At 40.2% G+C, this 26475-nt stretch overlaps 1 protein-coding gene across 1 annotated transcript in view; it reads right to left on the bottom strand.

Annotated features, from left to right (window-relative positions):
• Positions 1-26475, bottom strand: part of LOC121433951 — a 280105-nt gene that overhangs the window by 234256 nt on the left and 19374 nt on the right. Inside the window, exons 5-6 of the mRNA XM_041632632.1 lie at positions 23572-23658; positions 18123-18289 (exon numbers count right to left, since the gene is read on the bottom strand). Coding sequence (XP_041488566.1) covers positions 18123-18289; positions 23572-23658 — 254 coding nt within the window. The remainder of the gene's footprint in view (positions 1-18122; positions 18290-23571; positions 23659-26475) is intronic.

Below are 26475 nucleotides of genomic sequence, written 5' to 3'. Positions count from 1 at the left end.
CTGCACTAGATGCTCTTGATCACATGTGTGCAGGAAATACGTCAGGATGTACGCTTGTCCTGATTGGATATAGGCAGGAGGTATGTAGGCAGGAAGTATGTCAGGTTATATGCTTGCCCCTGATTGAATCTGATGGGAAAAGGTAGTCTTACGGGGTTGCCTTTTTAAACCCCTGAAAAATGTGACCTGTCAACATTTCCTGAGAACACTGGAATAGACCTGGCCAGGGTCCATCATCCTGGACAGTAATTAATTAAATCTTGCTTCAAATTTGGCTCAACAATTTTGGTGGCGGTCTTGTTCTTGGCTGGTGGGATTAACACTCATACGAAGTGTCTATGAGTCAGTGGCCTTGGGAAACTGACAGCACAGTGGACCACTTTCTCTATGTTCAGAAAATGGCTAGTAGTTATGCATCTGCATCTACAGGCAACAAAATTTATTCATTATGTCATTTCTGTAGGAATAGGAGGAATACACTTGCCACAGGATGTGTATGGAGGACAGAAGACAATTTGAAGGGATGGGTTCTCCTCTTCTTTGTGGGTTCTGGAAATCAAACTCAGGTCATCAGGTTCAGAGGCAAGCTCGTTTACACACTGAGCCTTCTCCTGGACCTTCTAGAAGCTAGGGCTGGAGCAATTACAAGATTGATTTTTCAGCTCTTGATACATGTTGGAGCTTCTTTAAAAATGGCCAGGCCTATTTTCCTCTCTGACTCTGGGACACCAGGTCACACCCAGGTTATTCTTCAGTATGAAAAGCACTGATATGGGTAGTCTAAACTGACAGACCACAATGGGGCAGGCTTGGAGTCATCACCAGGGAGCCTGAGGCAAGACAAGACCAAATGGCAGAAACCTCACCAGCTCAGAAACACCACCAACAAAAATGAATGCGTGATAATATAGAAAAAATTGCAAATGAAATTACTATATAGCTATTGTGAAGATTTACTAATGGCCATCTATTACTATAGAAATGTTCATATATAAACATTCATATACATAGGTTATAATTTACATATATATACATATAAGTGCAAGGCTTAAAAATTTAATTCACAGATATTTGATATCTCACTATTAATTATATCAGTATCTGCTGTGGAATATTTCTTCATATTGTATGAATATATGGCACTGTGATTGGTTTAATAATGAAGCTGACTAGCCAAAAGTTGAGCAGAATCAGGTTAGGCAGGAGAGTTGGACTAGGAGAATGATGGGAAGAAGGGCAGAGTCAGAGGAGAATCCAGCCAGACACAGAGGGAGCATGAGATGCAGGTGCCATGCTAATAAAGGTATAGCCGTGTAACACAGCATAAATAAGGATAAAACGCAAATAAATTTAAAATGCAAGAGCTAGTTAGTAATAAGCCTGAACTATTGGACGATCATTGATAATTAATGTAAACCTCACTGTGTTTATTTAGGAGCTGCTGGTGGGACCTATAAGTATCTATCTTTTAAAAAGACCTTCTCTTCACAGATTCAAAAATCATTATTACTCTTCAAAAATTGTCACTGATTTTTTTAAGCAAAGTTACTGTTTTGAATTTTTTCTCTTTAGGAGGGGGATTTGGTTTCAGATGAGGTCTTAAGTAGCCCAGGCTGGCAGAGTACTGCCTATGTAGCCAAGGATGTTCTTGAATTTTTGACTCCCCCTTCTTGGCCTCCCAGATGGCGAGATTAGTCACTGCACATGGCTTTGATAGAGAACATTTTTGTTGCAATTACAGATTGTCAGTAAAACTGAGCAGAAAGTAAAGGCCCATAAAGGGCATTTCCACATACTCCACACTGGTCCTGTCCCAAGAGCCATACAACCAGCCCCCTCCACTGTCAACATCTGGAAGCAGCGTTAATATTAGTAAGAAGTGATGACTCCCACTGACATATAACCATCACCCCAAGGCCACAGCTTAGCCAATGTTTGCTTACGGTGCTGTATAATCTTCAGGTTTGAACAAATATAGATGACAATACTTTAATAACCTTTAACAGCCCTCTGTGTTCTCCTTATTCATCTCTCCCCGACCTCAAACATTGACAGCCATTGATCTTTCTGCTATTCCACAGATATGCTTTCTCTGGAGTGGTATGCCGTTGGAACCACAAGGATGGAACTGTTTCCTAATTGGTTTTATTTTTCACTTAGTAAGAAGTATTCAGAGGTTTTCATGGCATCAGGCAGCTTGGCAAAACCTCATTTCTTTTCAGTGCTAAATAATGTTCCATTGTTTGCATATACCACAGCATATCCATTCTCCTCTTGAACAGTGTCTTAATTGCTTCTGAGGTTTGCAATTAGGAATAAATTAGGAATACAGCTAGTTGCTTCAGGATTAGAAAATGGCTGATAGTGGTATGTCCATGGTGAAAGTTTTGCATGAGCATAACCTTTTTGATATTATAACACGTCAAAGCTTTCTGTGAACGCTAAAGGAGTTCTTATGCACCAAGTATTTAATGTCTAGTGCTCAGTAAGTACTGCAAGAGTGTAAGCTATGATTATGAGACAGGAAAAAGTCTTAAGTTTAATGTGTACATGAATTTCCTCGAGGGTTTGTGTTGAATTATACAGTTGAAGTCTCCCATCACAGAGATTGTGAGATGTTAAGTCTGTATTTGTACTCGGGAGTATACACTTTAATTAGCACCTCAGGAGATACCCCAAGAGAGGGGGATGGGCCATATTTGAAAAGAGCAGCAGTGTTGGATGTCATCTGAGGAGCCTCAGGGATAATGATATGAGAAGCATGATGTTCCAGAACACAAAACAGACATTATGAGGGAGTTAAACACCCAACCAAATAACAAAGCGATCCGTCTTGAAGGTCTGCCACAAATCAAACTGTTCTACATAAAGTGGGGAGTGGAGACACAGACATAAAACACTAGTGTCCTTGTTTGTACGCCTTGTAGGTATGTGAAGTATATGTGGTGTAAGTGTGGGGGGTATATTCATGTGTGATATACTCATGTGGTGTGTGTGTGTGTGTGTGTCGTGAGTGTGAGTATGGTATACATTTGTGGCATATGTATGTATGATATAGGTGTGTGTGGTGTGTGTGTGGTGCGTGTGTGTGTGTGTGTGTGCGCGCGCGCTCTTGCATGTGTTTACACAAACTAGGTAATCCCTATTCTTATAGATCATGGCCCTGCACAGCAGCCCCAAGGCAAAAGCCTTTGAAATTTTAAGTGCCCATAATACAGAAAAGTCATGTGGAGTAATTATGTGAAGGAAAAACTTTATGCTAATAATTCATGAGTCACTTCCTTAGAGACTCATTTAGCAGACAGATGTGATCTGCTGTCTTCTCCGCAGGCTGGGGCTGATGTAACAAGCAGTTGTTGGTAAAGTGTGCTGCTCTGAATCTGCAGTTGTGCACTGCATCACGATGACCTTGGGGGCCAGAGTATTTCCATCACCCTGGACAGGCGTTTCTTTGTGTGGAGAATATTCGTGTCCCTGTGTCTAGCTACTTTGAAGCAACAATCCATGATTTATTGTCTCCTGAATATCACTTAATTGGAAATAAGTTGGCTTTGGGGGAAAAAATGTAAGAGTTTGTGTTCTTAACCTCCATTATATGAAAACTGAGTGGGGTACAGGATGTCTGTCTCATGATATTCTTCAAGGTCAGTGGATGATGAGGTGCTTACAGCTAGATGATTAAACAGTATATAGATATAGATATGTGTATATATGTGTGTGTGTGTCCCTTTTCTATTAGTAACTAATTTGAATTTTCTGGAAAAAATGTACACTATTTCTTCATATAGAAAAAAATTATAAACAGATATTCAAGAAAATGGCCCAATACCAAATAATCTCTTTTTTTTCAATTTTGGTGTATGCGTGTGAGGTGTGATATATTTATATATGCATTATGTATTTGTGTTGGGATATGTGCATGTGGACATGCAGGTAGAGACCCTGGGTCCATTTCAAGTGTCTTCCTCCATTGCTCTCCTCCGCCTTTTTTGAGGCAAGATCTTTTCTAACCATGGTGCTCACTGATGAAGCTAGGCTGCCTGACCCACAAGCCCCAGAGATCTGCCTGTCTCTGCATCCCCAAAACTGAGGTTATACATGCACGCTGCTGGACCCAGCTTTGTGTGTGTGTGCATGCGCATGTGTGTGTGCATGTGCATGTGTGAATTGTGTGTGCATGTGAGTGTGTGTGCGTGTATGTGTATCCATGTGACTGTGTGTGCGTGTGTGTGTGTGTGCATGCTAGGAATCCATACTCAGTTTCTCATAGTTAGGAGGGCAAGCACTTTACAGACTGAATCACCCCCCTACCCAACCCCCTTTTCTGAGGTTTTAAGCAGTCTTCATGGGGAAATAAAGACAATTCTCCAACATAAAAAAGAACAAATAATTCAGAATAAGAGCTCAATGAAGATGGTCTATTTCCAAGTGAAGCCGCTGATACCCCTCACCAGCATCTCAGAAGCTATTGCTTTCTGCCGAGCACAGCTTATCTTTGCTCTAATTATCTGGTTAATGTGTCATAACCCCGATTCTGCCAAACCCTGAGTGACCTTGGCGTAGCTTCTTGAACATACCTCAGTTTCTCTGCTCACGAAATGAGAGTGGTAATTCTTGACACCTTTATATTTCGCTGAGGTATTTCAAAAATTAATGAGCTGTGAAAAGCTCTGAGCTCTCCCGATCAAAACCATGATGGGACTACAAAGAGTTATTTTTATTTACTAACGGTACATTTTTATTGGGCCACTAATGAGCACCGCACTCTGCAATAACTTACTCAAGAGGAAAAGCAAAAACCACAACAAACCAGGGGGTAGACGTTAAGAAAGCTGTTTCTCTCTGTATTCAGAAATAATTCTGGTTAATATTAATTAATGTTATATAGACATTCTGAAAGCAAGACTTTCTATAGCAAGAATGCCTGGTGGAGGCTCCTCTGTATACATCCTCCATGTCCTGTGTCTAAAGGGTCGGGTGTGCTGGGAACTTTCCTTGAAATCATATAATATAAATAGAATTCCCATGGCAGCACATTTGGTGAACTGGTCACAGTCAAAACCTGGACATTGCGATAATGTTTATGAAACCTCCTTTTTTGTTTAATAATTCGTAAGCAGTGTTACTGCCCTCTCTTTCATACACGCATACATGGAAATCTCATCTCACTGTGCTCTGGAACTGAAGGGAATCTGAATTTTTATTTAGAGAAACTGAAAAACAAGTCATCAATGTTACTGGAACTTTTCAGGCATGAAGATGCATTTCTTCTTGATTCCATCTCAAACTCCGTTCTGTTACTCCACTGGCGACTGTTTGATACATTAGCCACTCAACATGCACAGTCTAAATCACCACAAAGGTTCCTGTTCAAGATGTGTTGGGAAAGATCTCACGTTTCTCAAATTGATCAATGGTACAGAATCAGCACGATACGAATAAGGCTTCAGATGCCAAGAGAGGAGTTTATAAATATTTAGCAACAAAATAAGGAGTTTTATTTTACTTTGTTCTTTCTCAAAAGTGCTTGTCAAAATGCTCTCCCAGGAAGCCTGAGAAGCACTTTGGGCCTCTGATAACAAAAAGGACCACGTCTCGGGGGTCTTATTGGGCCCCCACCCTATCAGCAGCTCCTCAGCCCCAGGCCTAGGTCCTGTCCAAAGCCTTAGCCTGAAATAAACGCAGCACTCAGCCACAAGAAGCACTTGAGCTAAAACACCTATGAAATCAGTACACTTTGCAGTGCTCAAGGCAAATGAATTTTTCATGAGCGAAGATCTATGTAGAAAAGTTGCATGAAAATCTAGTGTTTTGAACAAAGAATGGTAGGGACTGACCTGGGTGCTCGCATAATTCATCTGTTGAAGATGGAACCTTTGCCAGATTATTTGACTTAGATGAAGCCATGAGGGTGGGTGCTTTGGGTATAATGAATGACTTTATGGGATGAGGAACCAGTGGGCTGTCGCTCTCGCCATCGTGAGAAACACAGTGTGAAGGAGACCCTCACAGAAACAGCTCATGCTGGCACCTAGATCGTGGACTTCCAGCCTTCCAAACAGGATAGAAGGCTCCCTAAGCTGTAAGATTTGTGTCATAATGGCCCAAGTTGATGCTTAAGAAAAGCAGCTCCAACAAAGACTGTAATGACAAAGGAAAGAGCGACAGACTTTACTTAAACTTGACAAAGACAATTCTAACTGGACTCACTCATAATCTTGACAGCGTATTGGATTTTGCAGTATTGTATGTGTCAAGCTTTTATTCAATACATATCCAAGCGACTGAACTCTAGGTTGGTATTGGGGAAAACTAGACACACTCACATAAACAGACTGAAGTTCTAATTTCAAGGAAAACAAATGACAGAGAAACTGAGACAAGATCTCAGAAATGAATCACCTGAAACTGAACTTCCAGCAGACAATGATAGACAGGGTGAGCCAGGCGTTGGACAGAGGGAATATGAGATTTATTGTGTTTTTGTTTTAATGTGATATCTATTTAATGTATTTATTTCGTTTTGTTTTAATGTGGTATCTATTTTTTACTTGCAGCGGGAGAATGCATGGAGGGTAAGTAAGTTTGGATATTTAAGTTTGGTAGATTGTTTTTCTTTAATAAACAAAGGACTCACGAGCATGATGGAGGGATGAAAGTCCTCCAGCTGCACTCCCACCTTCACCCCACACAAAGCCAGCTAGCCATGATCCATAGGCAAAAGCAACAAACTGAATATGCCTGAAATTGCTAGCAAGATTGAGACACCCACACAGACCACAGTCTGAGACAATATATGATTGAACAGCCGGAGAGAAGTTCTCTTGATACTGCCCTTCCCTAGGTTGGCAGAGAATTCCCCGAGATTCCTGATTTCTACAGTAGGGAAAAATGGTTAAAGATAGACCTTAAGCTTCTCCACCATTCCAGGGTCCTTCACAAAGGGCCTCATTCATGTTGTCCCACAGGAAATGTTGGGAATATTGCTATACTAGTATGGAACTTTACCTACTACTCAAACTCCTTCAAAAATGCTGAAATGAAGGGAATAATTCCAATTTCATTTTATGAGGCTATCACTGGTACCAAAGCCAAAGGAAAAAAATTTAAATTTCTGATAAATATAGATGCAAATTTCCTCAATATTTATCAGCAAATTTAATTGAAAAACACATGAAAACAATCTTTTACTATGGTCAGGAAGGATTGATTCCCGTGATTCAAGGATGCTTCATCATTGGCAAATTAATAAAGAGTACACATTTTGTAAAATAGCAGATACAATTTTATAACCATCTAAATGTACACCAAATAGACATCCAAAATATAATCCTTTAAAAATCCAACACTCTTCACAATAAAAGCTCTCAACATTTTAGTACCATAAAGGTCACATATGACAATCACCTGGCTAACGTTAGGGACAAGGTAAAAGCTCCCGTTCCTTAGGAATAGCAAGCATAATGAGAGCAACTAAATAATACAAAGAAATAAAGAGCAGTGGAAAGTGTTTCTATCTGATGAATACACATTCTAGTGCACAAAAACCTACAAAAGCAAGCAAAAGCTCTAAGAACTTCCAAATATTCCAATGCCATTTCTCATAGAAACAGAAAATTCTTATGTTCGTATGTATGTTAGAAAATTTTAAATGGCCGAAACAACTTTGAGCACTAGGGACACCATGATTCCTGATGTCAAGGCCTATAATAAAGGGTTGTAATCCTTACAGCAACTGACTGGCTTCAAACCAAATGCATTGGCCAAGAGAATGAGATTGGAATCCAAGAAGTAACCCTGCATGCAAGGCCATTATGTGACAAAGGTACCAGGCAACACTGGAAGAAAAGGATATTCTCCTCAGTCGAGGGTTTTGGGAAATGTGATAACCATATACAGAAGCATGAAACTCAATCCTTTCCTGATAGCCTATCTGAAAATCAACTCAGAATGAATCAAGACTTAACAAAAGACATAAAACTAAAAATTCCAGGAAAAGGCATCATAAGGAAAAATTCTCAATCACCAATGAGTTTTCTCCATATGACTTTGAACACATAACCAACAAAGGCAAAAAGAATAATCAAGATTATACCCAAATTAAAAAAAAACTTATGCATAAAAAAGAAACAAGGAAAGGAAGAGACAACCTGCAGAATCAGAGAAACTACTTGTAGACAAACATTTGATAAAGGGTTAATATTCAAAATTTTCAAAAGTCTTGACTACCTTAACATTGAGGAAGCAAGGGATCCTGTTTGCAAGGGAATCTCAAAAAATGCTTCTCTAAAGAAGGCTTGAGCCTTGGTTCGTGTATGCAAGAAACACTCAGCATCCCGAAATCACACGAGAAACGTAAATTAAAACCAGGATGAGCGAGCTGTCTCTCTTCTGAAGGCTTCCATTTAGATGAAAGGCAACAAATGCTGGAGAGGGTGCAGATGTCCCAATGAAGTAACTGGGAAAACTGGCTCGGCACCCCCTCAAGAAAGAGAGAACTGAAAATGGAGCTTCCATGTGACCCAGAATCCTACTTCTGTGTCGATACTGAAATGACAGAGGTCAATGTACCATAGGGATATCTGGACTCTCCTACTCATTACAGCACCGTTCCTGCTAACCAAGATATGCAAATAGCCAACATGCCCATCTGTGGTCAAATGGACAAAGAGAGTGTGCCACAAAGGATACACAATTGTATAAACATTATTCAGCCTTACAATGAGAAAACCCACTGGCGACAACATAAAGAAGGCTATAGTAAGTGAAATGAGCCAGGCACAGAAAGGCAAACACAGCACGATATCACTTGCATGCAGGAGATGGTAAAATCAAACTCTCAGATGCAGAGAGTTGAACAATGGTTAGCAGAGCTTGGTAAGGTGTGGAGAGTTTCAAAAACAGAATAAATATAAGCATTTAATATATTGTGCAACAAAGCAGTTGTAATTAATAATAGTGCATTGCATATCTTAATAAACTCTGAATGCATGACCATAAATATTGGTAAGCAGGAGAAAAATTAATTTGACTTAATTATACATGTAGAATATATACACATACATACAAACATACACACACATATATGTATTTATGTGTGTGTTTATATGTGTGGCTATCCATGTACACGTACATATATATGTGGGAAAACATCACATTCTTCTCCACAAATGCATGCAACTATGATTTATCCAAGATAATATGATTTTTAGAAGCTTTAAAAATTATATTCTTTATTGATCATTTTTCCCAGCCTAGCTGCTAGGAATATCACTGGATCTTTGAGCTTTCCTAAGCATGTCTTAAGTTTGTTTTCCTTGGTCTTGGTCTTGGTCTATGGTTTTGAAAGAGATATTTTTATTTATGTCATATCTAACTCATAGCTGCAGTGTGAGGTTCATCAAGCCATTGCTGATATACACTTGAAAGCCACTTTCTAAAGCAGTGGTAGAATAAACAGAGGAGGTAGAACCATTAGCTCATCTGTGAGAGGCAACGAGTTAATAACCATATCTTAGAAACCACGTTGAGCGTGACAAACTTCATACATTTAAAATGGAGTAAGTATCCATAAAACACAATGTGCTGGTCTTTCAAAAGAAAAGAAACAAGCAAAATACCCTCTCAATGCTGGCTTTGTCTCAGAAAAGTATTAGGGATAAAGGTAGGATCTCTAACTAAAAGTCCTCCTGCTGCCTTTTTTTTTTTTTTTTTTTTTTTTTTTTTTTTTTTTTTTTTGGTTTTTCGAGACAGGGTTTCTCTGTGGTTTTGGAGCCTGTCCTGGAACTAGCTCTTGTAGACCAGGCTGGTCTCGAACTCACAGAGATCCGCCTGCCTTTTTCTTTAAAAGAAAACAAACTATCTTTTTTAATTTTACGTACCAATCCCAGTTCCCACTCCTTCTCCTCCTCCCATTCCCCCCACCTACCTCCTCCATCTCACCCCCCCCCCCCATTCACTCCTCAGAGAGGATAAGGCACATGACTTTGGGGAAGGTCCAAAGCACTCCCTACTATATCTAGGCTGAGCAAGGTATCCATCCAAAGAGAGTAAGTTCCCAAAAAGCCAGTACAAGCAATAGGGATAAATCCTGGTGCCACTGCCAGTGACCCCACAGTCTGCCCCAGCCATACAACTGTCACCCACATTCCGAGGGTCTAGTTTGATCCTATGCTGGGTCCTTCCCTGTCCAGTTTACTCATTAGCTCAGGTAAACTCTTTCAGCGGGTGTCCCTGTCATGGTCTTGACCTCTTTGCTCATATTCTCACTCCTTCTACTCTTCAACTGGACTTTGGGAGCTCAGCCCAGTGCTCCATGGTAGCTCTCTACCTCTTTTTCCATCAGTTTCTGGATGAAGGTTCTATGGTGAAATTTAAGATATTCATCAATCTGACCACAGGGCAAGGCCAGTTCAGGCACCCTCTCTTCTATTGCTTAGGGTCTTAGTTGGGATCATCCTTGTGGATTCCTGGGAATTTATCTAGGGCCCAGTTTCTTGCTAGTCCCATAATGGCTCCCTCAATCAAAATATCTCTTTCCCTGCTCTCATATCTGTTCTTTCTCTATCTTGACTGTTCCATTCTCTCAAGTTTTCGTCCCTTCTCTCCTTCTCCTCTCCCCTTTCCCTTCCACCCTCCCTTCTTCTCCCACCCCTATGCTACCAATGCTGTCAGGAGATCTTGTCTATTTTCCCTTTCCAGGTGGATCTATGTATGTTCTTCTTAGGGTTCACCTTGTTATTTAGCTTCTCTCGGATCAGGCTCAATATCTTTTGCTTTATAGCTAGTATCCAATTATGAGTGAGTATATACCATGTTCATCTTTCTGGGTCTGGGTTACCTCACTCAGGATGATTTTTATGAGTTCCATCCACTTGTAAGCAAATTTTAAGATGTCATTGTTTTTACTGTGGAGTAGTACTTCAATGTGTAAAGGTGCTACATTATCTTTATCCATTCTTCGGCTGAGGGACATCTATGTTGTTTCCAGATTCTGGCTATTACAAATAATGCTGCTATGAACATAGTTGAACAAATGTCCTCATAGTATAATTGAGTATCTTTTGGGTATATGCCCAAGAATGGTATTGCTGGGTCCTGAGGTAGGGTGATTCCCAATTTTATGAGGAACTGCCATATTGATTTCCAGAGTGTTTGTATAAGTTTACGTTCCCAATAGCAATGGAGGAGTGTTCCCCTTACTCTACATCCTCTCCAGCATAAGCTGTCATTGGTTTTTTTTTTATCTTAGCCATTCTAACTGGTGTAAGATGGTATCTCAGAGTTGCTTCAATTTGCATTTTCCTGATGGCTACGGATATTAAACATTACCTTAAGTGTCTTTCAGCCATTTTAGATTCTTCAGTTTAGAATTCTCTGTTTAGTTTTGTATCACATTTTCTAATAACATTATTTAGAATTTTGTTGTCTAATTTCTTGAGTTCTTTATATATTTTGGAGATCAGCCCTCTGTATGATGTGGGGTTGGTGAAGATCTTTTCCTATTCAGTAGGCTGCCTTTTTGTCTTACTGACTGTGTCCTTTGCATTACAGAAGCTTCTTGGTTTCAGGAGGTCCCCTTTATTTATAGTTGCTCTCAGTGTCTGTGCTGCTAGTGTTATATTTAGGAAGTAGTTTCCTGTGCCCATGCATTGAAGACTACTTTCCACTTTCTTGTCTATCAGGTTCAGTGTGGTCAGATTTGTATTGAGGTCTTTAATCCATTTGGACTTGAGTTTTGTGTATAGGGATAGATATGGGTCTATTTTCATTCTTCTACATGTTGACATCTAGTTATACCAGCACCATTTGTTGAAAACGCTTTCTTTTTTCCATTGTATAATTTTAGCTTCTTTGTCAAAAGTCAGGTGTTCATAGGTGTGTGGATTAATAGCCAGGTCGTTGATTCAATTCCACTGGTCAACCTGTCTGTTTTTATTGCCAATGCCAGGCTATTTTCATTACTGTTGCTTTCTCTTACTTTTCAAATCAAGACAAATCTCTAAAAATGCCATAACTCCCACATACACATGCGCACACCTCTAAAGCATGGCTTCCTAATCTCATTAGTCAAATGGCTCAGTGGCTCACAGCTGCAGTTCAGAGGAAAACCTTGTTCTGTGTAGCCTGCCAACAGCAGGCACCCAGTGTACAATAAATACTAAGACTGTCCCAGAAACTACTTTCTCCTGGTAGCCAAAATGTAAAATAAAATTATTTTCCTTCTCGTTCAACATTTATTTGAAAAGCCACATGGTACTGCTGCCACGGATGACCCTGCAACTAAATTTGTCAAAACTCTGCCCTTAGCTGGCAAGTTTGGCTCTTCACCTGGTAGTTCTTAGGCACATGCTGCCCCAGAAAGCTTTCCAAGCTCTCTCTCTCTCTCTCTCTCTCTCTCTCTCTCTCTCTCTCTCTCTCACACACACACACACACACCATATCACACAATGCAAACTCTTTTCCTCCACATTCTGCTACAGAACAGTGCTTGACTAGGTACTTTCTGAATATGTGATGGAACTTCCACCTTGCTTTTCTCTCTTCTTGATGCTCATCAATGGTCAGGATCTCTAGCTCTAATGAGCTTTAAATAGGAATCTCTGTATCAGATAATACCTAGCCCCATAACCCTGGCAACCTCTTAGTAAAGAATTCCATCTCTTTGCATAGCTGCCCTATGTCTCCCACCACAACTCCCTGTAATGGAAGATGAGGGTGAATCTCACCGGTCATCATATAAATCAGCAGTTAAAGATAAAGATGCAAGAGAAGGAATCTGACCCACAGTCCTCACCTCAGCTGGGAGTCCTTCACTCCAGAGCTCCATCAAATGCTTGTCTGTTATAATTATACGTTCACCATTAAAATAAAAAGGTAAGGCTACTTCCTGCCTTCACCAAAGGTGCCTAATGACTCTCAAGAAAGGGGAGGTTTTATTTCCAGACACTTGGACATCTAACGTTCCTTCCCACCCAAATGCAAGGTGTGCTGACTATTTAGCCCTATGTCATCCCAGAGACCTAAGACCAAATAAACATCAAAACCAAATAATCAACTCAGACTTATTCCTTTGTATTATACCTCCTTCTGAGTCCAGGGAGCTCCTGATACAATGAACCTGAGAACAATATAGGCCTCAGACCTGGCCCCAGGATTTTCTCTCTGTAGTGTCTTCTGACATTTAATCACAACCTGCTCTGTGAGATTCTTTAGAAGTGACAGCTTTCATACACCAAACAGTCAAGTCTTCAAGTTCCAGATGAAGTTACTGAGGCCAGCAAAATTAAGTGACTCACCTACAAACCAACACCCTATAAGTGGCCTGGGTATGCTTCTACAAGAGTTCTGATGCCAAGTTGGCATCTTTACCAACATGACCCTGGTGGTGACTTTATAACATTATTTCCTTCCTGGTTATTTAGTCAATAACCTTAGACCAACTTTCATGTTAGTTTTCTTCTTTTTGAAATGGGAGTCTCACGTGGCCGAGAGTATCCTCAGACACACTCTATGGCCTGTGAACCTCCTCCCTCTACTTTCCAGGTGCTGGGATTTCAGTCTGTGCCAACACACCTAACTCTTTCACAGAGTTTAAGGCACATAGATTAGCAGAGGATCAAAAGTTTCATTGGTAGAGGGTTCAGGAAAGAGTCACGGCTATGACACATTCCAGTTCTTGTACATGTATGTATGCCTTTCTACTGTGGCAGGTGGGAAGTATGCAGGCTTGGGTTCTGTTCCTGTTAGCCTCCCCATTTGCTGCCACTTTGTATAAGAGCCTTGCAACAAGCTGGCAAGTGGGTACTCTGATCCTGAGTGGACCTCTCAGAGTTTATGGATATAAATGATATTTTAAAGATATCTCAGTGACTTCTTGAATTTTGCATGCAAATGGACAGAAATAGAAAACACTATCCTGAGTGAGGTAACCCAGACCCAAAAAGAGGAACATGGGATGTACTCACTCATATTTGGTTTCTAGCCATAAATAAAGTACATTGAGCCTATAATTCGTGATTCTAGAGAAGCTAAATAAGAAGGTGAGCCCAAAGACAAACATATAGTCATCCTCCTGGATATTAACCTTCATCAGGCGATGAAAGGAGACAGAGACAGAGTCCCACATTGGAGCATCAGACTACAACCCCAAGGTCCAAATCAGGAGCAGAAGGAGAGAGAGCACGAGCAAGGAACTCAGGACTGCGAGGGGTGCACCCACACACTGAGACAATGGGGATGTTCTTTCGGGAACTCACCAAGGCCAGCTGGCCTGGGTCTGAAAAAGCATGGGATAAAACCGGACTCGCTGAACATAGTGGACAATGAGGACTACTGAGAACTCAAGAACAATGGCAATGGGTTTTTGATCCTACTGCACGTACTGGCTTTGTGGGAGCCTAGGCAGTTTGGATGTTCACCTTACTAGACCTGGAAGGAGGTGGGAGGTCCGTGGACTTCCCACAGGGTAGGGAACCCGGTCTGCTCTTCAGGCTGATGAGAGAGGGGGAGTTGATTGGGGGAGGGGGAGGGATATGGGAGGCAGTGGAGGGGAAGAGACAGAAACTTGTAATAAATAAATAAATAAATAATTTTTTTTTAAAAAGATATCTCAAGAAGGTAATCTTGAGAACCTTACCTGCACTGGTACTACATACTACAAAATTAAAAATAAAATGTTGAACTTTTGATATAACAAAATGTCCATCTGAAAAAAATGTGAAAGAAAGGACACAAACACAATGGCATTTTTTTATGTTCCTTTTTTTTTTTTTTTGAATTTTCGAGACAGGGTTTCTCTGTAGCTGTTGGTTCCTGTCCTAGAACTAGCTCTTGTAGACCAGACTGGCCTCGAAATCACAGAGATCCGCCTGCTTCTGCCTCCCGAGTGCTGAGATTAAAGGCGTGTGCCACCACCGCCCGGCATTTATGTTCCTTTTTGATATCTCTTTATTAATGGTTCTCAACCCTCCTAATGCTACAATCCCATTATACAGTTCCTCATGTTGTGGCGACCCCCAATCATAAAATTAATTTTTGTTTCTACTTCATAATTGTAATTTTGCTACTGTTATGGATTGTAATATAAATATCTGATATACAGATGGTCTAGGTGACCCTGTGAAAAGGTCCTTCAACCCCCAAAGGGATCACAACCCACAGGCTGAGAACTGCTGTTTTAGATCCTGGCTCATAAATACATGCATCACTGTCAATACATCATTGAAGAGGCAAAGCTTCCTTCGTGGCATCTGTCAGCTTAGAATATGGGCTACCTTGTTGCTATCTTTAAAGTTTATCTTAGCTCTGTCGGTAAAATGCCTGTCACACAAGCTCAAGGACCTGTGTTCAAATCTCTAGACTCAATGGCTGTGCATATCTGTAATAGGCAAACCCCTTGAAGCTCATTGGCTTCATCATCATTAAGATCATCATTAGCCGAAGTGATAAGCTTCAGGTTCAGGATCAGAATTGTCTCAAAACATAAATGTAGAGAGTAATTGAAGAAAGATATAAATAATAGGAGTCAAGTCTCCAAGCTAATAAGTGCACACACTTAACAACATAGGCATACATATGCACTCGGAGATTTTCACAAACACAGAGTTTTAAATGACAAAAAAATTATTGACTCTGTTTTTTTTTTTCATTCAAAGGCCTAAAATCAAGGGATTGTAAGGATAGGTTCCTTCTTGAGACTCCAAGAGAAAATTTCAGAGGCATTTCTCAACTGAAATTCCTCTCCCCACGTATGTCTAGATCTGTGTTGTTGATAAATACCAACCAACAGAGTTTGTTGAGGATGCTGTAGCAAAATATTGTAGGCTGGGTAAGTTATGATGATAGAAATTTACTTCCCCTTCCTGTACTTCTTGGGACAGGTCAGTCCTAGATCAAGGCCCCTTATGTTTGATGCCTGGTAACACCCTGTTGTATGGATGATTGTGTTCTGTAACTTTATTCCATGATAAAAAACCTCACATGGCCAACAAGTGGTAATAGATCTTTTTGAGACTCTCTATTATAAGAATGTGAATCTCTTGATCTCATGATTTAATCACCTCCAAATACACAAAAGCACACATTTACACTGTAGTTTTATATGCTTCAACATAAAAATTTAGGGGATACAATATTCAGTTAAGAGCATCCATTAAATCATTGTCTAACTCAATGTCAAGTGTGTGTGTGTGTGTGTGTGTGTGTGTGTGTGTGTGTGTGTGTACTCTTTTGGACTCCCATGGTTTCATGCCTTGCTTTCATCTTATTAATCTACATCAAAATAACTATTGTTTGTGATATAAGATAAGCTAATAATTTGTTTATCTACACAATTTCTGGAAAGAATTTTTTTGTTTCTGTGGCACTCTTGTAAAAAGCCATTTGATCATATTTTTCTGGACCCTTGCTTTTGTTATCTTTTTATTGTTCTAAAAACATCATGACCAAATGTGACTTTATAGAATAAAGACTTCATTTTTGCTTACAGTTCCATAAGGATAAGAATCCGTTATGGTGAAGAGGCATGTCATAAAATGGAAGGCATGACAACAGGTTCAGGAAGTTGAGTGTGATCACATCTCCAACTGTAAGAACAAAGCCTCAGGTCTCTTAACCTCTGGCAAATAGTTCCATCCTAAGCCTTCCTTTGCTGATAAACATGCACTTTTCCCTGTACTTGTGTCTATGTCTCAAATCTTTTCTTTTTCCCTTTAAAGGACAAGAGTCACTGTGTTTAGGACCCACCCCAAGCCCTGGATATTTGCTCTGAGTTAGACCCCCTGTGCCAGCACTGGAAGGCAGGATTTGGACATACTTTTAGAGGACACAATTTAGCCCACTGCTGGACTCTTAGGAGGCTCTGGATGTACTTGTTAATTCAGGTCACTGACCTAAGAAAGCTCAAAATAGACAGACCCTTAATGGACCCAGCATGTTCAGCTCTAAGTGGCACAAAGGAATAAATTAGACACCATTATGGAATCATCACACTCTTGATTAGAGAATGCCACCTGCCCACTCCAACTAAATTACACCTCTGACTTCTGAAGTCAATGATATTTCAGATCATGAACAATTACTGTACAAATATCATTGAGAAAAATCTGTCTCACCTGATGACATTTTTGAATCATCATACATATGCGTACACTCTGAAGGGACACCTGTGGCACTCTTGTGTTTTTATTGGAGATTGATCAGGAGACAAAATAGAAGAAACATTTCTCGTCTCCTTTATGGACCAAAACCCACTGTGGTGTAACTTTACTCATATATAGAAAGGATAGACATGAAAATCAGAGCAGGTGACTCTGAAGTCATAGCATTTAGGATGTCTTTATATCCCTACATGGTGACTTTATGGACACTAGAACATTTGAGTTCTAATGATGTGCTGTGCAAACAAATCAAAGTGGTCTCTTCATTACATTCAAAAATGGTGTAGGAGGTTCTTCTGCTTGTGTGTTGCTTTCATTGGTTGAATAAAGAAACTGCTTGAACTAATAGGGCAGAACATAGGTAGGCTGGGTACACAGAACTGAATTCTGGGAGGAAGAAAGCACGGTCAGAGATTGCCACCATGGAGCCCAGCCACCAGGTCAGACATGCTGAATCTTTTCCGGTAAGCCCCCACCTCGTGGTGACATACAGATTATTAGAAATGGGTTGAATCAAGATATGAGAGTTAGCCAATTAGAGGCTAGAGCTTACGGGCCAAGCAGTAATTTAATTAATATAATTTCTGTGTGATTATTTCAGGTGTAAGCTAGCCAGGCGGGACAGAACAAAGGGGTCTCCACACCCCTCACCACACAAATAAGCTTATTCTAGCTGAGATTCTGTTATAGGTACTTCCAAGTTTTTCGCAGTAGCCACTGCAACATAAAATCAAACCAGATGAAGTATCACTGAATTTTACCAAGATCAGAGCAGCATTGGTGAGGGTTATAACTCCTGCCTGGTAAGACATGTGTGGAAAGGCACAAGCAAAGTCTCAGAAAGTCACACATCAAACCAAATATTCTAAGGGATACTGGGGAGCAAGAGAGTAGACACTGACATTTCAGCTTGTTGTTTTAACAGCAGATCATCAGAGGTTTGGAAAAGTTTTCTCTACTAACCTGCCTTGACGGAGGGTCTGCAAGCAGAAGGATGCCTCTCTGAGTTTGCCTCTCAGGCTCTTCGGTGTATGCAGAGGTTGCTTCCTCAGCCTCATTGTGGGTATCTGGGCTCTTACTGGAGTAGCTGAATGGTTCCCAATCCATTGTCTCCTCCTTCATCCTTCCACCTGTTGATCACAAGATTACATAGAATCTCTCTTGCCTTCATTGTTGTAACATTGATTAAGTATAGAAAATTATGACTTCATTTCTTTCTGTTGTGTAATAAGATGGCTTGATTATTCACAATTCAATAACTTATATATTTTTACATACTATACTGGGAAACTAGAAGTCTCACAGTTTTAACATTAAGCATTAAAGCCTCCTTTGTTCCTCCTGTGATGCGTGAAAGTGGTGAGGCACCATTTACCTTCTTGCCACTTAGCAAGCATAGCCTGAAACATTAGTGTTGCTCTTGCCCATGTGTTAAGGTAGTACGTGGGTTAAACATCTTCCTCTGTACTGGCTGTGGTGCTGATATAGTTTGAGATGTGACTGCAGGTAGGAAAGACCTTGGATCCCCACCTCACCACAAACCAGGTTCCTGAGACAGCCCCTGGCTTTGTATAAACAGATGCACTTTCTTTGGCCAGCCTTGTTTGCACAGAAACAGCAGCACTTATGTAAACAGTATCCACACTTTAGCTCTGGACCATCTGAAAACAGCATCCTCCATAAAAACACCCTCTCCAGCTGGCTTGATCCATGCTGTAAACAGAAAATACTCTTCCATCTTCACATCTTAGAAAAAGAAATATCTCCAAAATTTTCAGTATAAATTATATATATATATAATTTATACTTTCAGTATAAATTATATATATATATATAATTTATACTATATATATATATATATATATATATATATATATATATTGCATCTGCAATTGAGTACACTGCCCTATACCCTCACACACACACACACTTACCAGAAGGATGTACCATTTGTCAGCACAAATTTCATGCTAAGGTTAAGAAAAATGCATTACTTGATGGGGTGACTTATTCTAGAAGACCTCCTGGGTTTTTCATTCTCCACTCTACTTTAGACCCTACCATTTCTGTCTACACCCAAGATTTTTTGTAGACCAGTGTTGGAAAAATAATCTAGTGTATACTATGACAATGAGCTGGAGATACTAATTTTTTCCCGGTATCTGAAATGTTTGAGAGAATGACCTAAAAAGACCTACAACGTTAGCAGTGCCTTTTCCTTGTACACACCAGATGGCATGGTCAAGTATCAGGTGACCTACAAATTTTCTTTTTTTGCCACAAGCCAGCACAGACCACATTCAAGGCAGAGGGAGACAGTCTACTTTGTAGATTGCATGTTAGAGAAGCAAGCATGCCTTCAGACCAGTATTGCCTGATGCTTTATAACTCTTAGTGGGACAGTAACAGAACACATAAAGCTTATATATAGCTCATAAAAGAATCTTGTTTGGAAGTTAACAGTGAGCTGTATCCAGTGCAGAGATGAGAAATTCCATGCCAGTGTACTTAGTACCCCACTGAGATTACAACAGAAGCTTCATCTTCTGAAGACACGCAGCATGGCACAGGCTTGGTAACAGCATCAAATCCCAACACTGCCTCTTAGTAGTTCTGCACATCTGTGAACAGTTTCTTACATTAAATTCAGCAACCCAATTCCCTAGGCCATGAAGGAGGACCACTGTGTGGGTGAACATGGTAAAGAAGCTCCCTGTTAGGAGTGGAGGAGACACTCAGCAAAGGATGCCTTCTTGTGGGTTGTTTGGCTTGTTAAGTACTTAGCAATTCTCTGACTTGCGGTGGGGGTGCTAAGAGGAAAGAGTGTATGTGAGCTCTGAGCTTTCATTAATCTTTATTTTCATAAAGATTTGCTTCATGTCAGTAAATAGACACTGAATATCATCTGTGAGTCAAATACTATGACAGATCCTTAGACCATCTAAGAGTTAGTAGAAAAGAAAGCCTTGAAATAAAGAACGATTGCAACCCATGTGCATCTAATAACTTAGATAAAATCAAGAGGAAAAAAACAAGGAAATGAGAATATGAGCCCATGTTTGACATCAAGCTTGTCAAATCTATAGATTTCAGCACTGTATAAGATGTCATTATAAATGCAACCTGTGATGGCTAATTTAATGTGCTACTTGACAATGGTATACACTTCCTTAAGCCAATCTAGATTCTGTGAAGCTATTTTTTCTTGGATACTTAACAGTTCACTTCGACGAACACCTAACATTTAAACTCTAAGGAAACTTTATGGCTCATCAGAATATGGGTGGATCTCAGCCAATTGGGTGAAAACCTTAAAAAGAACAGGCTGAGCTTTCCCGTAAAAGAAATATTCTTCATAATACCCCAAAATTTGTCCTTCTCTTTCCAGCCTGCTGCTCTGAAAAACTAAGACTTGACTGAGACATCAGTTTCTGCCTGGATTTCATAGCAATGTCCACCTGTTTTCTACAGCCTATCAGCTCACACTTCAGATAGAGTTGTGAGCATCTGCAATTGAGTACACTGCCCTATACCCTCACACACACAGACACACACACACACACAATGTCATGCATGCATATGTAATCAGCTCATGCTTACATAATACTCATTGACTCTTAGAGCAAATACAAATCACATGACTAACTGTGAAAGATGCACTAAATACATAAAACCCGGAGACTTTTCCCACACAGAGCTCCTAGGAATGGCTTCCTGCTTGATGCCATATGGGCTAAAGAATTTATACTTAGAATTATCATGTTCATGACAGCATGAACCCCAGGTCAATCGCCCATGTGGGGCAAAGTTAACTAAGAAAGGAGATAAAATTATCCATGGTTCTAGTCAAATGATGCTGTAACCATCAAATTTGTGCTGTATTCTAAAATCACCCAGGAAATAAACTTCTGGGCATTAATGATCTATGATGGATTTTTCTAGATTTGTCTAATTAGGCAAGAAGATTCACCCAAACAGTGGTCAGCACTGTTTCACTGACTTAGAAGCCCAGACTGAATGGAAGGAGAGCGGCATCTGAGCAAGAGCATTCATCTTTTTGTTCTTCCTGACTGCAAGTGAACAGGAGCAGATGCCTCGAGCAATGCTCTGACTTCCTCACCAAGAAAGACTGGACCTTCAAACTGGGCAAAACGAATCCTTCCTTGGTTGCTTCTGACAGGTGTTTGTCATTGTGATGAACAAAGTAACTCATAAAGACAGCAGATATGAGGGTCCCCAACCTGAGCAGGTGAATTCCTAAACCTTCTAAACCAGAACTGTAAGCTGTTGACACAATGGCACAAATACAGACCTCTTGGGCATGAAACACATACATAAATTCATTAAAATCATTGTATAGGTTACCTCCTAGATAACAGAAGATGTTTACAGAACAGATAATGCAAAACAAATAATGGTTTAAACTTGGGTTTCACTCCCAGCATATTCCATGCTACATATGCAAACATTCCAAAATCTGAAAAATGATTCAAAGTCTGAAACACTTCTGGTTTCAAGCACTCTAGATAAAAGGCATTCAGCCAACATCTTGTTTTTCAGAACTTACCTGTCTACAGTCTATCCATCTAACTTAGCCTATGGAGACACAGTTCCTAGTCAACTGGTCCTTACACTACCAAGCCTTAAAGATCACAGTAGTAGTTGAAAGACAAGCTTCAACTAATGGGAGGTAATTTTCCTCCCCAGAAACCACTGGAGTGTACTCTAATCTCTCAGATATATTTGAGGAAATAAGTAAGTTGAGATTTTATAGTTCAGCCTGACTGTGTTTTATTTTTTTTTTTTCGTTTTGTTTTGTTTAACGTTAAGTGGTTTCATTGTGACATTTCGAATCAGATGAGTTGCCCTACATTCTTCTAGCTCATCATTCTGACTGCTGAAGGACAGGGAAAACCTCTCCAATTTTGAGCCCTTCTCCTAAAAAAAAAAAAAAATATGTGTTTTGATGGCGTCAGTCCATGACTGCCACAATATGAAAGCTAATTTTCGCTTCACTGAGAACTATTTTGTCAACAACCTTTGCATTGAACTTGAACCCTGTGATGTGTAAGAATTTAGCCCAGGCCCTCCCTAAGACATACACACTTGATGTCTGATGCACAGTAATACGCTATTTCTGGATTGAGCTGGACTCTAAGAAATGGCTGTGACTGTCATTATCCCACCAGTACCCTTTGTAAACCCCAGAGTGCTCTGGAAACAATCTTATCAGTAGTAAGGAGCTTGGGGGCAATTTGACATTTCTATTTACAGATCTCTATCTATGTCAGGTGGTGGTGGGTGTGATGATTTGTGTACTCTTGCTGTCATCAAACACTGACCAAACCAGCTTGAGAAAGAAAGGATTTAAGTGGCTTCCATTTCCACACCATCATCCATCTTTGAGGAAAATGAGAACAAGAACTCAAACCAGGAACCTGGAGCAGAAACCAAGAGGAGGCTATGGAGAAACTCTTCTTACTGGATTAGTCTCCAAGGCTTGCCCAGCTAGCTTTCCTACCCCAAGGAGTTTTCCCAGCGTAGGGGCGACACTGGTCACAGTGGATTGGACCCTCCCACATCAATCATTCATCAAGAAATTTCTCTAGAGGTATTCCCACCAGGCGATCTGATAGAGGCAGATTCTCAACTGATGTTCCTTCTCCAGGTGACTCTAGATTGTGTCAAATTAACAAAAAATAACCAACACAATACACACATACCATAAAGGCACACCTGTAGAAGGGGACCATGATAAGAGACAAGCGTTCTAAAGGGAAGAACAAAAAAGGATAGTAAGGAGAAAAAGAAAATATTGCACATTTTCATACTATTTGGGGATACAAAAGGGATATGCAAAAGTTGAGGAGGAAGATGGTGAAATAAAATGAAAATAAAATAAAACCCGATTATTCATTATGTTAAGAAATTAAGCTTGAGAACCACCACAAAAGAAGCTATTTCTGTCTGATCGCTGTGCTTTCATGATTGCTAGCTCAGTGGTCATTCCCAGCTTTGGATTCGAGGACCTGAGCAAGATAGACTGTGGGGGCTCAGGTGGCAGCTGTGCTTCGCTAAAGAACCTCCCTCTTAAGTTCCAAAAGAGAGAAGCATGTGTAGCATGATGATGTCCCTGGGGCACATCACTGCCTCAGAATGGTACCATGGCACCAAGTAGCTTACCAAGCAGGAGATGACATCAGATCCTGCATCTTTCATCCCACCAGCTAGCTGTCCTTGAGAATTCACCTCCTTCTCTTCTGCCCGTCACGTTGTGTGAGGCTAAAACCTACCATTTAAATTGTAAGCCGTGAAACGAAGCTGGAACTGCACGTGTGATCTTTGCCACCTCATTTTCATGAATGGAAGAGAATATTCTGACACAAAAATTACATACTTAATTCTAGCTCACCCCGTCTGCTGACCTCCATCCGGCGCTGCCTTGAGTTTATTTCCTCCTCCTTCAGTGGGTCAAAGTAATTTCTGCTGTATTCATTTCCTGTGGAAAGTCCACAAGGTAAGGGTCAGTGATTATTTTAGAAGCACATGAACCAAAATGTTAATTTTGAAATCAACACCAGCATGAAAGGATCATTTTAGCTACTTTATAAGCTTAAATTTTTACAGGTTTTCTAGGCCTCTATTTTTTTGTAATTATCATTTTGTAGAAGGTCAGAAAAAGTAATTCAAGAAATAAGTTCATGCTGACTTTCTGTTGCTGAAAAGTTAATGAGAAAATTATCAAATTGAGGCTTTAGAACAGTAATAATTAAAAAGGAAATAGAAAAAGCTAGCCCATGTTACATATATACCCATGAAATGGGTGTAATTGGAGGATAATTATGAACTATGGACTCTGGTGATTCTATTTATGAACCTGTAGTTTATGAAACATATTGTGTTGTGTACAGAAGTTTGAGACAAATTTCGTCTTGTTTTAATTATAAGAAATTAGTCAAAATTTCATGCAGAAAGAGAAATGGGAAAATGAAAGGAAGGGAGGAAGAAGGGGAAGATAAAGTGGGAGAAAAAGAGGAGAAAGAAAGAAAGAAAGAAAGGAAGGAAGGAAGAAAGAAAGAAAGAAAGGGAAAAGAGAGGCGCTGGGGAGGAGGCTCTGTCAGTGAAGTGGCTGCTGCACGACCCTGAGGGGCAGTATTTGGACTCAGCACCCTTGTCATAGCTAGATATCGCGAGCTTTCAATCCTAGCACTGGGGAAGAAGGGACAGGAGGATCCTTGGGTCTTGCTTGCCAATCAGCGGAATTGTTGAACTTCAAGCTATGTGGGAAACCCTGTTTCAAAAGCTAAAGTGGAGAACAATTGAAGAAGACACCCGACATTGACCTATGGCCTCTGTATTCATGTGTGCACACACACATACATGAATACAAAGACCATACAACCAGTACATATACACACATGCATACACATACACCACAGGGAAAAAAAGGAATGAGGAAGGAAAAAGGGGAGGAAGGATGGAATTTTAAAAAAGGAAAGAAGGAAGGAAACAGTGGTCTGTTTACTGATCTATTTTCTGTCAATTTGAGTGACGTGGAAGGAGGTAAAAATGCTTTATCTATCAATTTTATTCAGCACACATTAATAACCGCAGCACCGCACCTTTCAAATTTCTCACCTCCCATTCCCCACGTAGTCTGTTTCCAATAGTCACTGCAGCATCCACCTTGACTGTAGTGCAGAAGGGACCCACGGTCACTGTTCTGAATCTAGTTTCACACACACACACACACACACACACACACACACACACACACACACACCTGATAGTAGTTTGTGCCCCGAGGAGAGTTCAAGTTGCCTCCAACACTGCAGAAGTCACAGGCATTGAAGGTTGAAAACCCCAGTACTGATAGGCTGACTTCCAGAGAAAGGCGACTATGTGCCAAGGGTGTGGCCACAAGCATGGTGCCTTTGCTTCAGGACGAAAAGCAACCCACATCGCACCTCCATTCCCAAGGCTAAAGGAAGTTCTGATGTGGACCAAGGTTGGGTATTGGGTTTCTGTTTCTTAAACAGCGCTATCCCCCCTCCCCATCAATCTCTATTCCATTGATGTAAGTACAGAAGCAGAAACTTGTTTTACTGTGTGATCTCAATAAAGATGAATAATTAACGTGCTTCAATTTTACTAATTTATCCATCAACAACTGCCACCTCCTAGGATAAAGCTTGGTGATTGGTGTGGTGTTCAGCCATCCTTCATTGTGATGGGGCATACGTGTTGATTGGTTCACTCACTCACCTGTTTCCCTTCACCCAGAGAGCACTGGAAACTGTTTCCTCTAAAGGCCATCAAAACAACTCACCTCTATCAATGCAAAGTTAATGGCGTGTTCCTTTTTCTACTGCAATACCGGTACAGCTACGTAGTGAGACCCACTTCACAAAACTCAAGGTCTTGGCTACCAAAATAACCAATTAGCTTGTAATAGCCAGTTATTCAAGATCTTTGAAAAAACAAACAAAATTAAATTGTTTTCAACCAAAAGTCTATAAGTGTCCAGGTGGTGCCTGTGGATTATATACCTGCATATTTAACCAATAAAAAAACTGGAAAAAAAACATTGCATCAACAATGAGCACACCAGGCCTTTTCTTTTCATTTTCCCCATACTAAATAATAAAATATAATAGTCATTTATGTGGTATTTACATCATATAAGATACAAGTGATCTACAGATAATTTGAATACATGCAGAAGTCTTATTAAGGTTCACATGGAAACACAATGGTATTTTGTTGCCAAGACTTAAATATCCTTGGATATGGTAAAGGAAGTTCCTGAAACAAACCCCCTTAGAAGTCATGGGATGGCTGTATTGGCATCAAGTTCTCAAGCCATTGCTAGTCTTCTAGTGAGATGCTGTGGCTTGCCCAGCTGTGCGTGAAGGAAGTTCGTTCTTTAGAGGCTGGTCAAACTGCTCCCTCACTGCTCAGGGACCCATAAATGTAAGATTGGGAGAGAACCACCTTATGCCTATACAGATTGCTCCTGCTGCATTCCATGTGCATGGGTGAACAAGTGAGTTATGAATATCAATTAATTTCCTTAGTAATTCCCATCGTGGAACATCACCTGTAGCTTCTTGAAAGTAAAGATGTCTGAACCTTCTTTCACACACCAAGAGACAGATCTTACATGCTTAGAATTGGTCCCCTTAATATGCCTTTGAATGATATTAAATGTTTGTAAGAGTAATATATTGTATAATTCATATTTTTATATTATATTTACAGTATGTGTTATATTGTTTTGTATGCTTAGTACCCATACAATATACTACCCATTGCC

The sequence above is a fragment of the Microtus oregoni genome, unplaced genomic scaffold, assembly GCF_018167655.1.
Source record: "Microtus oregoni isolate MIOR12 unplaced genomic scaffold, Mior012 000042F_ref0000377, whole genome shotgun sequence".
NCBI classification, from domain to species: Eukaryota; Metazoa; Chordata; class Mammalia; order Rodentia; family Cricetidae; genus Microtus; species Microtus oregoni.
Note: the sequence above shows the minus strand (reverse complement) of the source record. Positions and strands in the feature narration are given on the sequence as shown.